Below are 21,575 nucleotides of genomic sequence, written 5' to 3'. Positions count from 1 at the left end.
ATCTTTAACACTAATAACGTTATCAATATCCCAAGTTGCATCTTGTCGTTATCTATCAAAGTTATGTTAGTTTCATGATTCCTAGATCCTGTGTTGTCATCATTAGAGAAGAAACCCATTTTTTTAATTTATACTAGACCGATGAACCGACGGTGCTTATTAAGCAATTCCACAGTAATTCCTTTCGTCAATAAATCCGCAGCATTTTCTTTTGTATTCACGTGGCATGTAGTCATCAATTTCTTTTTTTATCGCATCGCGTATGAAGTGGAGCTTGATATCAATGTGTTTTGTCCTATTGCTATACACATCATTATTTGCTATAGCAATTGCGCTTGTATTATCCACATAAATCACAGTCCCTTTTGTGATTATATCAGCTCGCCAAGTAATTGTTTGAGATACATTGCTTCTTGTGTAGCCGCCGCTAGTGCAGTGTATTCCGCCTCAGTGCTGGACAATGCCACCGTTGATTGTCTCACAGCTCTCCAACTGATCGCTCCTTCACTCAATTTGAAGACGTAGCCGCTCACAGATTTTCTAGTTGAAGTATCAGCACTCCAGTCTGAGTCACTATATCCATGTAGATCATTATCACTTTTCTTGTATAATAATTTCATGTCACTTGTTCCTTTTAGGTATCGCATAATTCTTTTTACTGCTTTCCAATGGCTTTCATTGTGGCACTTATTGTACTTACTCACATTATGAACAGCATATGCAATATCTGGCCTCGTCCCTTGTGCTATAAAGAGCAGACAACCGACAGCTTCCTGATATAGAATAGTGTCATCATTTTCTTTACTTTCCTCCAATTTGATGGATACTTCACAAGGATTTTTTACAGGCTTGCACTCGAACATTCCAAATCGTGTCAATACTTCTTTGACATATATCTCTTGATCGATATATATTCCTTCGTTCTTTTGTTTTATACGGATGCCTAGGCATCCTTCTGCTGGTCCCATGTCTTTCATCTCAAATTTACTGCTAAGATCCTTAATCAGTTTCTTTAATTTCTTTTCATCCTTATAGAAGATTAAGAAATCGTCAACGTAGATAGCTATCAATAAATTCTCTTGATAGTAAATGCAAGGATCTAATTTCAAATTTACTAGACCAAATTCCTTTAAGGTCTCATCAAGTTTTTGTTCCAGCATCTGCCAGCTTGTTTAAGACCATATATTGCCTTTTCTAAGCGACATACCTTTCCAGATCCGTCATCGAACCCCTCTGGTTGCTCGATGTATAGTTCCTCATCAACTTCTCCTTGAAGAAATGCTGTCACAACATCGAGTTGATGGATTTTTAACTGGAATTTAGCTGCCAATGCAATCAGCAATCTGATATTTTGATATCGCACTACTGGTGAAAAAGTTTCCTTGTAGTCTATCCCATATCGTTGTGTGAATCCTTTTGCTACGAGTCTGGCTTTTCTCTTTGTAATCTCGCCATTTGTGTTCTTTTTGGTCTTGAATAACCACTTAGTTTTTATAATCTTCTTTCCTTTAGGAAGATCAACCAGTTTCCAAGTATTATTTTTAATGAGCGATTCATACTCATTTTTCATGGCCAGGATCCATTCTTCTCTATCGCCTCTGGCATTTACTTCAGTAATACTTACTGGATCATTAAGAACTTCTTCATTATCGCATTTCATGGCGAATTCTTCATTTGAGATCATGACAAGTCGCGCGAAATTTAGCCCTAACCTTGTTTGGCTCCTCGTGGTTACGTTAGGCATTGGATATTTAGGAGTCACATCTGGGATTGAGTTTGGTTGACTTTTCGGTGTCAGACCACTACTCATTTGTGGCACTTCCACAAATACTTCTTCTTCTTCAGATTTAAACTCATCAACAGAAGATTCATCGTCATTTTTTGTGTCGTCATGTGTCGTAATCGGTGAGTCTCTTCCTTGACTTTCCTCATTGAAGTCAAGCTCAATCACACTCGATTCCTCTTCTGACACATGCAAGAATTTAACATTTCTTTCCACACATAATTTTCCAGTGTTTTTATCCACACATCGATATGCTTTTCTCGTTAAGTCATATCCGGTAAAAACCATTTCAACGGAATTTGAGTCAAGCTTCTTTCTTTTTTCTTTGGGAATCATCACCATTACAGGTGCACCAAATAATTTCAATTTGGTCATATCCACACGTTGCCCATAAAACTTCTCATGTGGTATTCCTCCGTGTACACTTGAAAAACTTCTGTTGATTAAGTAGGTTGACCAATTCACCGCTTCAGCCCAGAATTTCTTAGATAAATTCGCGTCAAACAGCAGACATTTTGTTCTCTCGATGATTGTTCGATTGAATCTTTCAGCAACTCCATTTTGTGCTGGCGTGTAGGCGCATGATGTCTCGTGTTTGATTCCACTACTCTTGCATAATGCCTCAAATTTTGCATTGCAGTACTCTAGGCCATTATCCGTCCTGAGTGTTTTGATTCTTTTTCCAGTCATATTTTCAGCATATGCCTTAAATTCCTTGAATTTGTCAAAGGCCTCAGATTTTTGTGCTAAAAAATATGTAAAAACAACACGACTATAATCATCTACAAATGTAATGAAATACTTAGCTTTGCTGAATGATTGTGTCTCCATTGGACCACACAAATCGCTATGAATTATCTGGAGAACTTCAGATGACGTTCTTGTTGATTTTGCAAATGGAAGGGCATGCTGCTTTCCTGTGCAACACACCTTGCAGCTCTTCAACACTTCAACGCCTTCGTTGAAATCTATTCCGTCAACCAGTCCAGCCTTCATTTTGCTCAAAGCTTGAAAATTGATGTGGCCTAACTTTCGATGCCACAACATTAATTTGTCTTCATCCTTAACTGATGACAGACACTTGTTGAGCTGTTGAGTTTCCAACTTGTAAACTCCATTTTCAGCCTTACATGTTGCTATGACTTTGTTATGAGCGTCTTTTATCTGGCAGCCTTTTTTATCAAATATTACACTGTTGCCATTTTCAACAATTTTTGAGACGGATAGCAAATTTGCATTTGCTTCTGGCACATGTAATACTTCGCTTACAGTCACATTTTCATTTGAAATTTTTATTCTCGTCTTACCAACAGCTTTGACATGCATTTTTTGATTATTTGCTGCTACAATTTGTCCGACGTTGCATTCATGAGAATCAAATAATATTTCATGATGTGGTGTAATATGAGCTGACGCTCCGGAATCAACATACCACATGCTCTGTTGTTTCGCGCACATAGCCGCGCTTTGCAACTTATTACGATGTGAAATAAGAAACGCTGACTCTTTATTGGTGGTCGTTTCAGACTTCTTCTTGGCCTTGCATTCTTTTGCAAAGTGACCTGACTTTCCACAGTTATGGCATTTTAACTGTGATTTGTCTTTCTTTTTGGAATCCTTACCTTTCTGATTCTTTCTCACAAATAAGGCCTTCTCACCAGATGATGAAGCTGATGCCGATGTGGAATTATCTAGTAACTTTTGAATCACATATTCTGTAGTTAGCTGCTTACCGCTGGCATCCATGCTTAATACTAGTGGAGCATACTTTTCACCAACTCCCTTCAGAATTAAGCCTATTTTATATGCTTCTTCCATCTTCAGTTTCGACGCTTCTAACCTGTTGAAGTAATCTGTCATCTTACTTACATATTCTTGCATATCATTGCAATCTTTTAAGAATAGACTACAAGCTCCTGTTAGCAAGCTTACTTGTCGCGGAAGTCCTGCGTCCTCAAACATATTTGAGAGATGATCCCACATTTCTTTGGCTGTCGATAAATTTGTAATGTGACACTGTAACACAGGCTCAACTGAGAGCGTTAAATATGCCTTTGCTTTATTAATTTTCACTACATCCTTTTCAGTGCCAGCGAGGCACTCTGACAAGTCTTTTATCACTAGGATGTTTTTTATCGCCTCCTTCCAGGCATGATAATTTTCACTGCCCTTGAGGCGTTCTACACTAATGTCACCAATTTTTGTGCACATATTTAACTTTTTAATGATTCTATTTTTTCACTTCACACTTAATTCACCTTTCTAATTGTTTAATTTCTAGGTACTTCGTTAACTTTCCCTAGACGCTGTAACTGTCTTTATATATATATATTTTTTTTTTTAAACTCACTGGTGAATTAACTTAACACAAAATAATTTCACTTTTAATTATTTCACGTGTGACTAACTACGCTCTGCTACCATGTTGATAATTGCAGATAGAATAAAGAACAATATTTATTTCAACTCTATAAATATTAAAATACATTAAAGAGAGAGAAAGTACTCTCATACATTAATCATAAATAAAGAGAGAAAATATTCTCTTTTCAACACAAAACTGTCTGAACCAAAATAATGCTTGTATTTATATATCCCCAAAATACTGCTCACTATGCAGTTTCTGTTTGTACTAAGTATCGGATATAGAATATTCCTGCTGACGCTGTCGCGTCAGTTTCTGTTCAGTATTATTTTGTATAGTATTGTTTATAACCTATCATCCTGGTCCATAACTCCTGCTCACAGCTTGATCCAAGATCCTATAATATTTGATTGATATTTGATCCGATCAGACCTATGTGTTTCCATCTATGTTTTGTGCAGCGATTACTCAGTCTTACTAGTGACTTTCCTTATTTTCATTTTCCAATGCACATTCTATGTTCTCTTCTCATCCATAGTCCGTGCGCATCTTGTCGAACTTGTACCGAATTAATTTTATTGAGCTTTATCTTTGTTGAGGTTTAGAACATAAAAAACGCATATGTTACTGTGTGTAGATCTAATAGTACTAATAGTGCACCACTTTATCTGTTGTAGCTTTGCATAAACTACCAATTAAACTTGATATATCCTTTAAATTTGACGCATGCTCTTACTTTTTCGTTTGTTTGTCTATTTTGAATGATTAAATGAAACTTATGCATAAGTCCTGGAATTGTCTATCTCTTAAGCTTTCTGCCTATGTCTACTACATAAACATGTATTTAGTTTACTTCTTCTACATAAACATGAAAAATTATTGAAACTTTTAATAATAAATCCAAAATTCTTTGGATGATCAGTATAATGAGAGTTATGTGTTTGGTATAAAGTAAATCTGAAATATGAACTTTAAGATTTATGTAGGTGGCAAATAAAAGACGTCAGGTTCATTTGAAAGCAAATCAAAGACAAATATTTTATTTAATTATTATTTTAATTACAATTAAAGAGTGCGAGCTGAGAGCGAGCGAGGTGATAATGACCTGAGAGAACTAATTAGAGCTTATTGTTGTTGTGTATGTGATGGATATTTAATGATATTTAATATGAGTGCGATAATTATCTCATTTGAGGAGACTGGAAGGATGTTATCTTTGTTGATATAGTTGTTGTTTGTGAGCTTTATTTTATTACATACAATTGTTCATGTTATAGGAATTGCAAAACTCCAAGCGAAGCTGTTTAGCTATTGATTCCTCAATGGTCTTTGTAATGAATTCCAATTATTCTTGTAAAATTTTGATTCAGATATGACAACCTAAACTGATTTTGACTTGAGCTGTTGATGTCTCAACTAGAACTCTTTTTTATTTGAACATAAACTTTCTTTAAAATTCTTTACAACTCAATGTCTTATGCACATGTTTTGCATAACACATTCTTTCTAGTTTCGTGTATATCAATTTCAATTGATTATCAATACATATAAAAGAAAACAGCAAAAAGGAATTCAAATAAAATTTAATCACATCTAGATATTTTGAGTAATTTAGCTTGAAAGAGTCATATTATGTTGATGATTTTATTTATTTTAATTCCTTGAATTATGATTGACGATGCGGAATGCATCATCATTGATAATTAAACACGTGTAAAATATTTTCTAATAAAACCAATTAATTTTGTTAACATAACTTTACAAACTGTTCCTCATAAGGAACAAACAGTGAGAGTTCTCTTACTGCTGGAAGAGACTCTTATGAAATTTTCGGGGTAGAGCCTACCATCTGTGACATTAGGTGGCATATCTCCATTTTATTTAATGTTTGCAAGACTGCATCATATTCAGTTAACTGCTGACCATCTTTTCCATCTCATTAGTTTATAGCTTTATCAAAGTTAATAAATAGAAACAACTTATGAGTTTGGATGTCAAAAATAGAATGAATCTCTTTCTTTATTTTTCTTTCTTTACATTTTTTTATTGCTGACTGTGTTGTGCTGTCATTTTGCTGACCATGTTTGTTGTTGTTCTGTTGATGATGTTTGTTGTTGGTGTTGATATAATGTTTATATAACTTATCTCACTCATTAGATTGCCTATTTCTTTCACGTTCCTTTCATCTGGTTTTTTAATGGCCATTAAATTATTAGCAAGAATTTGCATTTCATCATCGGAATTTGAAAATTTGCGATCTATAATTTTCAACGCTGCTTCATATCCTTCTAAAGTCACTGGGACATGCAGAAGATTTTTTTTTGCGATCAACAACCATACAATTTCATAACATTGGATATCCAGGGGTTTTTCTGAAATTATGACGTTTGTAATTACTCCTGTTGCGTCGACATTTCATTGTCTCTTCCCCATAGCCAGCCCATTCTAAAAATTAAAAGAAATAATAATTAAATAATTAATGAAAATATCATAAATAGAAATAATGGACAATTTAATTGAAAATTAAGATTTAAAATTTTAAAATTATTTATTAAAATTAAAAATTAAATTTTTGAACTGAATAAAAATTTGTTCTAAAACTTATTTACTATTTTTGAATTATTTCTAAAAGTGTACTTATTATGTTTATTTCAGAGCTTTGAAAGCTGTTTTTCCAAATAAATTTACACTCTTCTTTTCAGTTTTGGTTTAATAAATTGGCATTTTGAGGCAAAATTGCAGGTTCTTAGGAATTTAAACTTTAACAATCCAATAAAGCAGTCCAATGCTACATTTGAACAGTACAAATTCCAGGCTGGATAGACCGAACCATTGAAGTCCTGCTAACTCTGCTTTCAGATTTGTTCTTTCAATGTTCCATTTGAAAGGTAAACTTGAAGATCTCGTTCTTATTTTTTTTATATTTTCAAATAGCCTTGTCTTGATCAATGTCCAAATATTTTTTATTATTTTAAAACTTTACAGCAATAATCTATGCATAAGTTCCATACATTAATTATTTGAAAATTCATCAGTAATTTCAGATATTGTATTGAGATTGAATTCCTTATAGATGGGTCTCCTTGTTTAATTGATTCTTTTAAAAATTCAAACAATAGATGGCACATGTAAAATTTGAAATTTTAACAGTTTGGTGGCGCTGTATTTCGTCACTTGCATCAAATTTCAAAATACTTGACTTATCTTATTGTTGACTTGACTTTCACAGTTCAATTTGATATAGATGGCGTTGGGGTATTTTTGACATATTTTCATAGGGACATGAAATTTGTGATTATCTACTGATTGATGTAAGCAGAGCTGATAATTAAAGGAGACGATTACCAGACATACAGTCCACTAGCCTGTTCCACTTGGGAAAGCAGAAGCAAAAACACTAAAAACATAGCCTTTAAATTAAGGGTGTAAAACTCAATTCCTTATACGAACTCTATTTAGGACCTATTTAATCTAGAACTAAATTGAATGGTGCACATGTGTTTAATACGATCAAATGTCTTCTTCAAAGGACATATTCAGCGGATCCCTCCCCCCTTTTTTTGGAAATTTAATTAAACTTCAATTAGAATAAATCACTTCTCACAGAGCTGCTGTATCTCTACAACCTTAATACACCAAATCCCAATCTCTGATTCAAATCCCAATTCTTGATATACAATAGCTTTAAGTGAGATGAATTTAAATGCAAATTGGAATCATCCAGTCGTACTTCAACTTAAATGTATTTACATGCAATTTTTTGATAATTCTGAGATCAATACTTTACATAACTGTATTTCTTGCTGTTTGTAAAGTTCACTTAAAAAACACAAAAAGAAATCTTCTCAGTTACATTTGCCACATCAGTCGATCAACATGTCAATTTTAATAATTTTAATTCTATTTCTTACATCAACATCAATTTCATTAGTTCAAAGTGAATCAAGTCATAAAATAGTCAACGGATTTATTGCTGATCGTGAAAATTTTCCATATCAAGTTGCACTTATGTTAAAGATAAAAAATCAGGAAGATCTTTCACTTTGTGGTGGTTCAATAATTGATTCAAATGTTATACTTACTGCCGGTCATTGCTTATGGAATGTTGAACGTTTAGTTCTTATTTTAGGTGTATTTGATTTGCTTGTCAATGAAACTGATGCAGTTCAAATAGCTTTAAACAGTGAAAATTTCATAATTCATCCTAAATTTAGCTTCTTTTACGCATATATGGATGTTGGACTTATTACAATTCCAGAAGCTATCAAATTCAACAGATTAATTCAACCAGTCTCACTGCCAACAAGCTTTATGTTTGATGAATCATTTGCTGGAGAAATTGGCACGATTGCTGGTTATGGACGGTATTGTGATAGTTGTGGATCATCGTCAATTTTAAGATATACAAAGAATCGAATCATAAGCAATGATGAATGTTCAACTTTTGCTGGGTTATTTCCATCATCAACACAATTGTGTGTTTCAACTGCTGTCAATAAATCAAGTGCATGTCGTGGTGATTCTGGTGGAGCTTTGACAATTTTAAGAAATAATTTGACAGTTCAAGTTGGTATTTCATCATTTGGTGCTATGATGTGTGAGGATGGGCGACCAGCCGTTTTTACTAGGCTAACAAAGGAAATTGTTGACTGGATATGGGCAGAAGTGGAAAAAGTTCATGAAAAATTGAGAAAAATTATTTAATAAACTTGCAATGCATGGAATAAAAATTTGAATTTTTAAAATGTAAGGAGATTGAGTTATTTTCTAGATTGACCAAATTCAGGAGATGATCCAGGAAATATTGAGTTTATGTTACAGAAGAATTCAGGACGAATGCTTGAATCGCTCAAAGATGGCAGCACATTAGACAATTTCCGAAAAAAGTCAAATATTCCCGCAATTTTTGCTTCTTTGGTGTTGCCACATTTAAATTTTTTTCATACACATTAAAATTAAAAATAAAACAATATTTACAAATTGAATTTTCAGCTCAAAATGTTAAGGATATTTCAAAAAACACACAGCTTAACAAGTAACTTTTCAATCTTTTTACTAATATAAATGTCATCATTAAAGTCTTTCAATCAACAGCTCTAAATGGTGTGAAATTTTTTCACAATTCACAAATTCAATTCATCGATCAGGCATGGAGAAAAAAGATGCGTTTACCGGTCAATCCAAATACGGAATCACCACTGACTTATCTTCCTGATTTTACTTACATGGATGGACGACCGACACCACTTGGAGTGAGTTGACATTGATTATTTTGATGATATTACCTCAAAGTTTTTAGGTCTGGAAGAGGCTTTTGAGAATTGTGAAGAATTATTACCTTGGGATTCGGTTTCTAGTCAATCTAATCATAGCTAATCTCTGCAATTAAAGATTTTAATTGATGGAATATTGATGGATGCAATGGGGGTCAAATCCCTGACTGTAATTTTTAAGATATTCCTTGTTTAGTTTATCAATCTATCCTTAAAAGTAGACGGGATGGAAAAATCGGAAATATGTGTTCCCAAGTCAGCGAGACTTATGAGCATATTAAGATGGATAGGAGAGCAGTTTGGGATTGATATCCAAGATTATTGGAGTTTTAAATGCAAAAATTTAGAAGACAGTCTGTAATTGTCCTGAAAACCTCTAGCAAATTGAAGAATGTTGTCCAAATTATGTTTCTGTCCTTGAAATAGTTGTGAATTTGAGGACATGATCGCAAACCACCTCTTGATTTTGCACTAAACTAACATATTCAATATTCGTTATATTTTTAGAGAAACCAGAAGAAACGAATTGAATATCAGCGAGAATTAGCAACCAAAATTGTACAAGGAATTCAAGAAATAGATTTTGCAGTCGATCGTCATGCAAGAATTCAAAAAGAGAAGGATCAAAGCAGAGATAAAATCATTAAAAACAAACTTAAGCCAAAAGGTTTTAGACTTTTACAGAAAAATGATGAAAAATAATCAAAATTTAGATATTAGAAAATAAATAGGATTTATTATTAAAATAAATAAATTAGTGTTGTTTTGTAATTTTTTATTGGAATTTTTCAAGGGGTTGAAAACTAATCATAAACTTATTTAAAATTCAACTTGTTGAATTAACTAAAGTTTCTTAATTTTCCAAATTTTTTGGTGAATTTTTGAAATTCTAGGAAATTTATCATATTTTTAAAATATTTTAAAAACAAAAAAAAATTAGAATTTTTTAAAAAATTCTTTCAATTCCTCACAACATCCCCCTTAGTAAACATCACAAAAAAAAACAAATTCTCAACTAGGAAAATTTTATTTATTTTATTTTTCTTCAAAAAACGTCAACAAAAATCTCGTATAAAATGCTCGAAAGTCAACGAACACTTTTATTAGCTGAAGCAGATCCATCAAGTGCACTCGAATGTGAACGCACAAGACTAAAACTGGACATTCGATTACTTAACAAAGATGACATTTCAGAAGTCAAGGACCTTTTTCAAGATTCCTTTCCAATTACATATCCAAATTCATGGTATCAAGACATAACGAGCAATTCTCAACGATTTATTAATTTAGCTGCAATTTATGAATATAAAATTGTTGGAATTATTGTCGGCGAAGTGAAAAAATGGAATAATTTAAACAAAGATGATAAATTGATTCTGTCAAATACGATAGGGAGGAAGTCGTCGATTGCTTACATATTGTCGCTAGGTATGTGATTTATGTATGAGATTTTTATGCACAATTAAGTAGATTTTAGGATGATAATTTAATTTTGTGATTAGAATAATCAAATATGACCAAAATATTACCAAAAGTTGACTAAAAATGACCAAAAAACTGGTCAAAAAATGATCAAAAAATTAACTATTTTATTTTAATTTTTAGCAATTGATCGAAAATTTCGTCGAAATGGAATCGGTTCACTTCTCCTGGACACGTTCGTCAATGAGCTTCGATCAAAAGAAAAGTCTATAAAAGTATGCTACCTTCACACCTTATCAACAAATTTAAGTGCAATATTATTTTATGAAAAACACAATTTTCATTGCTTTTCCTTCCTGCCACATTATTATTCAATTAATGGAAAGTCAAAAGATGCATTTGTCATGTTACGTGTCGATAAAGTTGGAAATGAAGAGAAAAATACGATATTTAATGTTGTTGGCTTTTATGTAAGAGAATGCTGTTCGAGATTTCATAGTATAAATATATTTAGATGGATTAATACAAATTTTAGGCTATTGATTAATTGGATAAGTTATAATACAATGTCAAAATTGCATTTTCCTCAATAAAATTAATTATCTATTTTATGTTTCATTAAATTAATTGGATTAATCTCAGTTTTTCGGATTTCTAAGGATCAGACACTCGTCTGTGTCTAAGTGTATTATTTTCAAAGTTTTTAGATGAGCTTCTGAGCTTTGAGGATTCTCTAAGTTCGATTTTCGACCTATTTTCTCAATTTTCGTCAGTTTTATTCCCTAATTGTTACCCAAGTGGACAAAAATACATCAGGACTTATCATTAATAAGAACATTAATTTGCCTTCAACTAATTATAACGAATTTTTGTCCAATCGACTTAAGTTTATTCAAAAAATTGCATATAATCCTCAATCTGAATTACTATTTGATTAAGATAAAAAAGTTTTGATTTTCCTACCCCTTGGCTTAAAAGTTTCTTGTTTTTGTTTACATGACATAAAATTAAAAACATTCCGTACTTAGTCATTGTTTATTTAAAATTTTAAATATTTAGCTAAGTAAAAGTATATAGATGGTCAATATAATTAAGTGCTAAGCTACTGTCAATACGTAGCTTCTAATATTTATAATTAAAAATTAAGATTGCGTAGTTAAATAGACAATAATTTAAGAGACCGGACATTGAATTTAAAATTATAAAACAATGGACGTGGTTCTTGAGAAAAAGCTGTCAGGATATAAGCAAATTGCTCTTGAAAAGGTAACACATTGATAAATTTAGTGCTGTATCTGCAACAGATCTCTAGTCAAACATCTGCAATTAAACACTTACCTACAGTTGAATATTGTAAAGCTCATTCAATATATGTAGGCTCGAGTCACACTAGATACGAAATCAATTGCTGCAATTCTCATAACTATTGACCTTAAATCAAAAATTTGCCATAAAATTCAATTAATTCTCATTTCAGCTTGATAATATTCTCCTCACAATATTTGGACGGAAGGATCTTGTGGTGGAACCTGAAATAATTCGGATTCTAGACTCATTCGCAAACATGACATGGTTGAAGTAAAAACTTTCAAAATATCATTATATTGAAGAAATTTAACTTAAATCTACTAATTTACAGATCAAAAGGCTTTGATAAAGTTTATAAGCTGTCATCGTCACTTCCACCAAAAACAAAAACCCTAGTCTACATGATATTTGCTAATTTAGTAACATTTAAGCATGTTTTGGATCAAATATCTCTTTTGAAGTCATCAAGTTCATCAGAAAATGATGGAATTAAAGAGTTTCATATTATTGTTGTGCCAAGCTTATTTTTCGTATTTCGTAATCTCGTTGAATCTGAAGGATTAGCTGGAATTGTTAGTCTGCATGGATTTTCATGGGATTTCATTAAAATCGACAGAAATTTACTTCTTCTTGAAATTCCATCAACATTTCAACAAGTTTTCATTCAAAAAGATAAAAGTCTGCTTAGTTCTATTGCTAAATCACTTCGTGTCTTCACGATGGTCCATAAACGTCCAAATATGATCCTTACATGTGGTGAAAATTCAGAAAAAGTAATTGACATGCTTACGCAATTGAAAAAACCATCAAATGATGAAAATCCAGATTTTAATGTTATGGTTGTGATTGATAGAGATGTTGACTATCCATCATGTCTTCTTACACCGGTTACTTATAGTGGATTAATGTTGGAATTGTTTGACATGAAAGCTGGAATTTTGAATATTGAAGGAGATAATAAGATTGTTGATGGAAAAATTGATATTTTGAAAGAGGTAAGTGGGGATTAATGAGCTCATTGTAGTCTCAGTCGCGATCTTGGCATCAAAACTAAAACTTTGGGGAAACCCTAGCTGAAATTTGGATCGTCTTATGAACCACATTTAAGATTAGAATACAACTAGGGTTTCTTATAGTCTAAGTTTCAATGATTATTTTTAAGATTAAGATCGAGACCGAAATTAAAAGGGAATTCTTCAAAAGTCTCAATCCTGGCAAATCTCGAGACGCAGACTGAGAAGTCTTGTCGTTCGGTCTCGAGAACCTTTAATCACAACCATCTAATGATGTTTTTTCTCACTACAAATTTATTCAGGAATCCAAAAATTTAGAAAGCCATGACGACATAAAAACACTCCGAATGTGCGGTACATCTGACGAACTATATACAGCAAATAAATACAAGCATTTTGCTGAAGTTGTAAATTTAATCAAAGCAGAATCAAAAAATTTGGAACAAGAAAAACGAAAATACTCACGTGACATGAATCTCGAGCAAATGAAGGATTTTGTTGAACAAAATTTGCCAAAAGTTGCAGCACAAAAAAAGATTTTGTACAAGCATTTGATAATTTGTGAGAAAATTGTTCAAGAAATGAGCTTAAATTTTGAAAAGCTTCAAAATGTTGAGGAAATGATTTTAAGGAATGAAAATCGGAAGCAAATTATTTCATTTATTGATGAAAATATGAGCACAAATGCTCATAAATTTAATGTTTTAAGACTTATGGCATTATTTCATATATTTAATGGATATTCGGGTGATGAAACTAATCGATTAATTCATAATTATTTAAATGCTTTTGGACAAAAAAATCTTTACATTTTTCATAATTTATTTAAAGCAAAATTATTTCCTGACATTTTAAGACCTAATACTAAAAATTTAATGACAATTGCATCAAATTTAACCAAGAAAACTCAATTCATGACAGATGCAATCAAATTTAAATTAATTCCAATTAATGAAAGTGAAATTCCGGATAAGAAAAAGTCAACATCAACAAAAACATGTCCAAGTTATGTCTTTAATGACAATTATATCCCTTTTATTGCACAAGTGGCTCACAACCTCCTTCAAGCACAAAATTTTCAAGATATTTCCACAAAATTTGCTAATTTTGATATGAAAATTTTAAAAAATGGTGAAAATTCCATTAAAAGTCTTAAATCTATTCAAAATTTAAATTCATTTCCATTAAAACCCAAATCAATTTTCATTTTTGTGATTGGTGGAATTACTTATGCAGAAGTTGCAGCATGTAAGATGATTGAATCGTTGACTGGATCGACTATTGTTTTAGCGAGTGATGAGGTCACAAATGGAATTAATCTTGTTAAAAGTGCATTTTAAATTAGATTTTAAGCAACTTTTGGTGATTATTAAAGAAAAATTAACAAAATTTATGGTTGATTTATTAAGTTTTAATACAAAATCTCATTTTTTTTTATTTATACCAATAAAGTAGTAAAATATTACAAAAAGTTGTTTATATCTTTCAATTTGAATCCCGAAGAAAATCTTCATTTTGCTATGGCTTTTTAAAACAGTGAAATCCTTAATAGTCTGAATCATACTCAAATGGACGTAAGTAAAGATTCTTGAAATTATAAAGAATTTCAGAATTGTTGTAGTTAATAATTTTAAAATCCTCAAATTGTTTCTGAAGGATTTCAATGCTTAATTTAATATTATCTGTTTTGATAGTTTTCTTATCAAATTCAATAAAGAGATTGTGCGGCATTGGATCTTCATATGAGAAAATCGGTAACCAACCATCAGATATAATTTTGGTATCAATCTCTACAAAATACCAAATTTCAAAATATTTCAAATTAATGAAATTTTTAATAAATTTTAAAATAATTTTATGGTCCGTTTTACATTTTAAGGAAATAATTTTTAAATTTTCAATATTTGGAATATTTTGAATAAATTTTATCCAATGAGCTTCATCAACAATTTTTTCTAAATTCTTAATTGATAAATTTTTTAAATTTGGCAATTTCAAATTCTGGAAATTTTCAACAGAAATTGTATATAATTCTAGTTTAATAAGTTTATCAAATATTCCATTTAAATTAATGAGTTGACAACATTTAAAATTTTCAAGATTTGGAAATTTTTTAAAAACTAAATTTAAATTTAAGGCAGAAAAACTGTAATCATTTAAATATTTAACATTTTCTAGCATCCAATGTGGATACAAATCTGAATATATTTTTGAATTTTTACCATAAAATGTTAAACTTGTTAATTTTTTACATTTTCTAAATAAAATTTCTAGAAACTCTTCATTTGAACTTTTTACATCCAATTCTTCTAAACTTGAAGCTTGTTTTTGGAAAAAATTTAAAAAAATTTCATCACTTTTATGATTAAATTTAAGTTTTAAAACTTTAAGTTGAAATTTGATTTTGTTGCTAACATCTTCATATGGAAAATCTATTGGATTTCTAGTTAATTTAAACTTGATATTTAAATTTTTTAAATTTTTCTGATCAACTAAAAAATCAACAACTTTTTTGTCATCATTAAATTGATTTAAATTGATTGAAATTTCTTCTAAATTATTCAAATTTTTAATATTTTTCACAAATTCACTAAAATTGTTTGTTTTAAGTTTTAATTTTTTTAATTTTGTCACTTCCACTGGTTCAAAATTTTTTTGAACATTGCAAAATTCAGCATCAAATCCATTTTTATAGAACTCATCCTGATTCTCATAATAAAGCTCTTCCAAATTTGGAACATGTTCCAAAATGTATTTTATTGTATTTTCACTTTTTCCAACAAATTTAAGTTGAAGACATCGAATAAATTCTCCGGAATCTTTTACAAATTCTAGTCTGTCTATTGTGCATCTTGATTTCGATATTACAAACTTCATTTTCCTCATGATTCTTGGAGTTTTAAATGAAGAACATCGAATTTCTTTGGATAATTCCATAAAATTTCGAATATCTTTGATGTCATCTAAATAGCTTAATATATGCAAGATTATCTCCACTGGAAGTTGGATCTGTAATTGCAAAATAATGACTTTTTAATGAATCATCATTTGGATATGAAGTAACAAAATAAGTGCCGGTGTCCAGTTACAATTATGCAGCACAAATGTTGCCTTTTCATAAGCAAAATCAAAGTCAAATTCTTATTTTATTCAAAATTTTCTCAATTTTTGAATTGATAATTTAACGAAAAATTTGTTTATCTTCGAATAAATTGTTGGCTAATTATAGACCAATAATATAGTCAAATTTAGTCAAAACCTGTGGTTTCAAAATTATTTCTACATTTTTTCAGAGATAAAATTCAATATTAATATTGACAAATCTATTCCCACAATGATTTTTTTCACCTGATTTATAGTACATTTACTTACCTTATTATCTATTTCAGCCACTTGATAAGCCATTTTTCAAAGAAATATGGTTATGTTTTAAATTTTACATGAACTCTTCCTCAATGTCACACTACTTTGTTATGACTGCTAAAGTTATTATGCCGAGCAAAAATAATGAAAGAATTACTTACGGCTGTATACCTGTACATGAATATTCAAACCGTTTAGACTATTTATTTATTTAGAGCTCGATATTGACTAGGATTTCGCTTAGAAAAGTCGACTTATGTTGATTCTAAAGAAAATTTTTTAATAGAATTCGAGCTCGGAATCTAATTTTGCACAAATTTGTATTTATTTTTGACAAAATAAATTAATTGAAAAAGCATTTTTTATTGTTGACATGAGAGTAGGTGGGAATCTATTGGAGACAGAATTTGAAGTCCAATTGGAGTCCAGTGGAGTCCAGTGGAGTCCAGTTAGACTCCCGGAGTCATGCAAACTCTGGTTCAAATTGTATTGTAAATTAAAAAATAAGAATTTTGAATGCTTTACATAGTAAGTTCTTCTTACTAGTTAGTTCAATACAATTAATCAATCAAACTAACACAAAATTTGAATAATTCTCATGTTAAAATAGTACTTTAATAAATTTAGTTAAGTTTAGGAATCTAACGGTGGGACAATTTTGGCAAAGAAATATGAGCATTTTAAACAATAGCTTCAATTACTTTCTGACTGATTTGCAATTTTCAAATTAAATTCTCTTTGATCTAAAAATTTTATTTTATTGAACGTTTTATAAATGATCGAATTTTACATCTTAATCAGAAATTTTAATTAATTTAAGATTGACAATTTGAAGAAATTGAAAACTTGTCATCACTTATGAATATAACTCTAAGTTTAAATGACTTAGAAATTATATCAACAACTCTTAATGTAGTGAAGAATTTGCGAATGTTGATTGGGAAATAGATGACATTTTGGTTGAGTGAAATCATTCTTGTGACATCCTTATTTGATTTTCCAGGTAAATGTGTGCCTTGAACATCAACAATTCTTGTGTTTTCGTTAAGAATCTCAAGGTTCTCAGTGTGACAAACATAATCTGAATTGAAAAAAAATAAAATGATTTTGGTTGATTTAGCCATCAACTTATAATGTCGTGAGCATTGTGTGAATCCTTGCCATATCGACAGCAATCTATATAACCATTCAGAGATCGGAATTAGAATCAAACCCATGCACTTTCATAACTGTTATACAAATGAGGTATATTGCCTAACCACTAGGCCACAGTGGCCTTACTCTTACACTGGTAGATTCACTCGATACTACAGATTCCACTCTGCTCAGACATCACATTAATTAAATTAAACAATCACTTACCTGACCCAGATTTTCTATAATTACAAATTAGTTTCGTCTCAAATCCACAGACATTATTAATTGCATCCATAAATTGATCTTTACTTTCAGTTGAATATTTTAGATTGATGCATTCATTTCCACTTAAGTCAATGTTTTCCACTTCTATAGCCAACTGAGTCCAATAAATAGATTTAAGTCTATTATAACTGATGTTAATGATTTGTAAATTAGTCATAATGTTAAATATTGTCCATTTAATTGTCTCTAGCTGATTATGGCTAAGATTTATTTCAATAATTTCCGAATTGTATTCAAATAAACTTTCAGGAATGCTTGTAATAGCATTTTCAGACATGTCAATGAAGGTAAGACCTGGTGACTCAGCAAATGAATTTGCATCAATCTTAATGATTTTATTTCCAGTTATCTTTATCCATGATAAGTTTTGACCGATAAATTTGGATATTTTCTTCAAGTTTGATGAAACTACTTCAACTTTTGTTAGCATTGGAAATACGGCAATAATATTATTTGGGAAGTAATTCATGTTCTGGTTATTGATGATAAATTTCGTTACATTCTTTGATGAAAGACCTGGTTCCATGTGAGTTCCGACTACTTTGATTATTTTAGTATTTTCAATCAATATGCTGAGGTTTCTTGCAATGCAGACATAATCTGTATAAATGAAAAATAATAATTAAAATGTGACATAAAACAGATGCTGCACAAAAATTCAAAAGTCATACCTTCATCGATGTACTCAAAGCTACAATGCAGTTCAATCTGTTCAGAACATCTATCGTAAATCTCTTTAATGAATTCATTAGAATTTTTTCCAGATTTTGTGTCAAGACATGGATTATTTTCAGCAATAATTTGACCTTTAACTGATCCATCATATGTCCAATTAATAACTGACAATTTATTTCCAGATAAGTTGATGATGTTACTAAATTGTAAAATAGTCTCAATAGACGTTGATGATAGCTGGTTTATGTTGTTATTTGATATGTCAAATGTCAAAATTTCCTTATTATTAGCAAAGGTTCCATCTCTAATTTTTTGAATTTTATTTCCATGCAGTATAATCACTTCAACATTGGGAGATCCAACAAAGCTGTTTTCATCAATAATTTGAATATTATTGTTAATAATTTTTATTTCCTTTAATCCATTCAAATTGCTAATTTGCTGAAGTCCTGAATTGTCAATTTCAATTGATGCAACACTACCTCCAAATGCTTCAAAGAAGTTGGATGGGATGTAGTTCATTGTTTGATTTTTAACAATTACTTTTGTGACATTTATTTTTGAATCGTTTGTGATTGTGTTTGTGCTTACAATGCTGCTTATGATGGTGTTTTCATAATATATGAAGACGTTCCTAGCTTCGCATACGTAATCTGTTAAGTAAATGAATTAAAAAATAGTTGCTTAGAATTCATTCTGATTACCTAAATTACCTTTGCCAATCTGCTTATAGTCACAACTCAAATCTACTTTGAATGGACATCCTCTGTGTAGTTGCTTCTTAATCTCATCAATGCCAACTGCTGGATATTTTATATTAACACATTTACTAGAACTCATATCAACAGTCATTAAATTAGAGAATTTTTCAGTATTTAAGAATCCTGAGTCGATATGCTCGAACTGATTATTTGCAATTGAGATTGTATGGATGTTCTTCATATTGTTAAACCATTTCCATTCGATTGTAGTGATTTTGTTGCCATTAAGTATTAAAATTTCCAATTTTTCAAGTCTTTTAATTCCTTCACTAATTTCACTTAACAAATTATTTGAAAAGTCAACATAAATTAAGTTTGAAGCACTTTTAAAGGCTTCAGTGTGAATTTTGCTAAGTTTTCCGTTATTTATTGTTAAATTTCTTAAATGTGTGCATCCATTCAATGACTGATCATCGATTCCTTCAATTTTTACGTTACTCATCAGCAGTGTAATTAAATTTGTAAAATATTGTCCTAAATTGTTTGGAATAGCTCGAATGGCACCACCAAAAAGCTGTAATTCTGTTACTAAGCTGCCATCTATTAATGCTCCATTCGGTTGTTTTACACCAGTCACTGTCATTCCATCAAATGGAACTAAGGTGCTCTCAGAAATGCAAACCTTTTCATCAAATTTATCACATTCGATGATGACATTAAGCAAATTTAAATTACTTTTACATTCTGGAGCTGATTTCATTTCCGATGATGTTGCTGACTTTTTACATTTTTCCAGATCTGCTGTACACGACTGAATTGAAGTAGCTTGACTGTTCATCTTCTTTAACTCCTTATTTTCAACCTGTAGCTTCGCAATGTGCTCTTCAAGAATCTTTATTTTCTTAGTATATGATGCAACTTGCTTCTCATAAGCCGCTAATTTATCTTTACATTCAGATCCAGTTTTACATTGATCAGGTTGAGATTGAATTTGCTTCATCTGTTCCTTACTTTTTTTATTCTCTTCTGAACATTCTTTAAGTTTTTTAATGTTTTCATTAGCTATGGATGTAGCATTTGCAAACTGTTCATTACAAAAATACAGTTTCACTTCTGCTTCTTGTATCTTTTGCATGTCATCTGTTGGTGAACATTTTTCTGCAAGTTCAGTCTTCATTGCCTCTATTTCTGCTCTATTTGAAGCTTTTTTATTTACACAGCCAGCATTTGACAGATCAAGCTGCTCAAGATTTTCAGCATTATCGAGTAAATCAGTTCCAATTCCAATAAGTTGATTATTTGCTAAGGAAATCTTTCTTAAATTATGATTATTTGTCAAAATTCCAAGTTCGATTGTCAACAATTTGTTGTCAGCTAATGACAAGCTCTTTAGCTTTGGAAACACTTCCAAATCCTTTTTTCTGATACTTTTTAAATTTGAATTTATAACAAAAATTCCTTCGAGATTTGAAAAAAATTTGTTAAATCCAGCTGGAAAATATTCACAATTTTGATTAGAAATGTCTAAAGCCTTAACATCTTTATTTCCACGTTCTCCTTTATGCTTTCCATTAATTTCTTCAATTATGATTTTTGATGGAAAATTCATACCAACTGCTACACAGGTATATGGACTGTTGATAATATCGTCAAATTTCTTAATTTGATAGACACAACGAACTATTTCTGAATAGACTATTGTTGAGCATCCGATGGATATTTGAAGGAATAGGATTATTGCGAGACTGTGAAATAAATAAATGAAATACATAATTAATATGGAGAATTTAAAAGTATTTAAATATATAACAACACGGACTAGAATTGAAACTGAAATATAGTTTTGTTTCCCAATCATTTCCTTTCTTTTTCATGCCGTGTGCCATTCTAGGATCACGAGGATGGCAAAAGAACTCGTTGCTTTTGGTATTTGAAATTGGCAATCGGAAGTCAGCAAAAAAGACAGTTTCATATGAAGGAGATTATGGATCACAGTATAGACAACGAAGTAAGCTATTAAGTAATCTTTTTGGTCCTATTCAAGTTCATTTGCGTTTGAAATGGTTTATTTAAACTTACCTATTCATATTGAATCCTTGATGTAACTAATCTCGAAATTATTAAACTTTTACCACAAATATGTCACCTCAAAATCTTAGAAAGTACTGAGCAAAATTCAATTATTCTCGCTTATTTTATATGAAGACGGTGATGCAAATTAAAAACTATCAATGAAGACTAGAACAAGAA

General features: G+C 30.8%; 5 protein-coding genes across 5 annotated transcripts; 4 read left to right on the top strand and 1 right to left on the bottom strand.

Annotated features, from left to right (window-relative positions):
- Nucleotides 1-8,024: 8,024 nt before the first annotated feature.
- LOC139096864 (brachyurin-like) lies at nt 8,025-8,852 on the top strand. The gene has a single exon (XM_070648620.1). It carries the CDS (start codon nt 8,025-8,027, stop codon nt 8,850-8,852), a length of 828 nt encoding a protein of 275 aa, XP_070504721.1.
- A 227-nt stretch (nt 8,853-9,079) lies between these two features.
- Nucleotides 9,080-10,175, top strand: mRpL52 (mitochondrial ribosomal protein L52). Its single transcript, XM_070648642.1, has 3 exons — nt 9,080-9,183; nt 9,243-9,400; nt 9,929-10,175. The coding sequence occupies exons 1-3, from the start codon at nt 9,147-9,149 to the stop codon at nt 10,121-10,123; spliced, it is 390 nt and encodes a 129-aa protein (XP_070504743.1). The 5' UTR covers nt 9,080-9,146; the 3' UTR covers nt 10,124-10,175.
- Nucleotides 10,176-10,400: 225 nt separating this feature from the next.
- Nucleotides 10,401-11,436, top strand: Naa60 (N-alpha-acetyltransferase 60). Its single transcript, XM_070648619.1, has 2 exons — nt 10,401-10,849; nt 11,027-11,436. Exons 1-2 carry the CDS (start codon nt 10,498-10,500, stop codon nt 11,434-11,436), a joined length of 762 nt encoding a protein of 253 aa, XP_070504720.1. The 5' UTR covers nt 10,401-10,497.
- Nucleotides 11,437-11,872: 436 nt separating this feature from the next.
- Vps33B (vacuolar protein sorting 33B) lies at nt 11,873-14,635 on the top strand. Its single transcript, XM_070648595.1, has 4 exons — nt 11,873-12,109; nt 12,321-12,421; nt 12,483-13,146; nt 13,467-14,635. The coding sequence occupies exons 1-4, from the start codon at nt 12,053-12,055 to the stop codon at nt 14,502-14,504; spliced, it is 1,860 nt and encodes a 619-aa protein (XP_070504696.1). The 5' UTR covers nt 11,873-12,052; the 3' UTR covers nt 14,505-14,635.
- A 2,707-nt stretch (nt 14,636-17,342) lies between these two features.
- Nucleotides 17,343-21,412, bottom strand: LOC139096862 (slit homolog 2 protein-like). The gene is made up of 5 exons (XM_070648618.1): nt 21,405-21,412; nt 19,338-21,070; nt 18,621-19,277; nt 17,890-18,549; nt 17,343-17,608 (listed from the first exon to the last, which is right to left on the bottom strand). The coding sequence occupies exons 1-5, from the start codon at nt 21,410-21,412 to the stop codon at nt 17,343-17,345; spliced, it is 3,324 nt and encodes a 1,107-aa protein (XP_070504719.1).
- Between the last annotated feature and the right edge of the window lie 163 nt (nt 21,413-21,575).

The sequence above is a fragment of the Chironomus tepperi genome, unplaced genomic scaffold (assembly GCF_022539635.2).
Source record: "Chironomus tepperi strain 1889 unplaced genomic scaffold, CSIRO-AGI_Ctep_v1 contig_408, whole genome shotgun sequence".
Taxonomy (NCBI): domain Eukaryota; kingdom Metazoa; phylum Arthropoda; class Insecta; order Diptera; family Chironomidae; genus Chironomus; species Chironomus tepperi.
The sequence above is the reverse complement of the archived record's forward strand: the minus strand, read 5'-3'. Positions and strand labels throughout refer to the sequence as shown.

What these genes read in the sequence shown, in the direction of transcription:
- LOC139096862 (XM_070648618.1), bottom strand. An exon ending in CTATAAGCAGATTGGCAAAG is followed by an intron (nt 19,278 to 19,337) that starts GTAATTTAGGTA and finishes TTTACTTAACAG; the next exon opens with ATTACGTATGCGAAGCTAGG. An exon ending in TTATAGAAAATCTGGGTCAG is followed by an intron (nt 17,609 to 17,889) that starts GTAAGTGATTGT and finishes TTTTCAATTCAG; the next exon opens with ATTATGTTTGTCACACTGAG.
- Vps33B (XM_070648595.1), top strand. Translation starts at nt 12,053, where the DNA reads ATGGACGTGGTTCTTGAGAAAAAGCTGTCAGGATATAAGCAAATTGCT. An exon ending in GCAAACATGACATGGTTGAA is followed by an intron (nt 12,422 to 12,482) that starts GTAAAAACTTTC and finishes ACTAATTTACAG; the next exon opens with ATCAAAAGGCTTTGATAAAG. An exon ending in AAATTGATATTTTGAAAGAG is followed by an intron (nt 13,147 to 13,466) that starts GTAAGTGGGGAT and finishes AAATTTATTCAG; the next exon opens with GAATCCAAAAATTTAGAAAG.
- mRpL52 (XM_070648642.1), top strand. Translation starts at nt 9,147, where the DNA reads ATGTTAAGGATATTTCAAAAAACACACAGCTTAACAA. An exon ending in AAAAACACACAGCTTAACAA is followed by an intron (nt 9,184 to 9,242) that starts GTAACTTTTCAA and finishes TTCAATCAACAG; the next exon opens with CTCTAAATGGTGTGAAATTT. An exon ending in GACGACCGACACCACTTGGA is followed by an intron (nt 9,401 to 9,928) that starts GTGAGTTGACAT and finishes TTATATTTTTAG; the next exon opens with AGAAACCAGAAGAAACGAAT.
- LOC139096864 (XM_070648620.1), top strand. Translation starts at nt 8,025, where the DNA reads ATGTCAATTTTAATAATTTTAATTCTATTTCTTACATCAACATCAATT.
- Naa60 (XM_070648619.1), top strand. Translation starts at nt 10,498, where the DNA reads ATGCTCGAAAGTCAACGAACACTTTTATTAGCTGAAGCAGATCCATCA. An exon ending in TGCTTACATATTGTCGCTAG is followed by an intron (nt 10,850 to 11,026) that starts GTATGTGATTTA and finishes TTTAATTTTTAG; the next exon opens with CAATTGATCGAAAATTTCGT.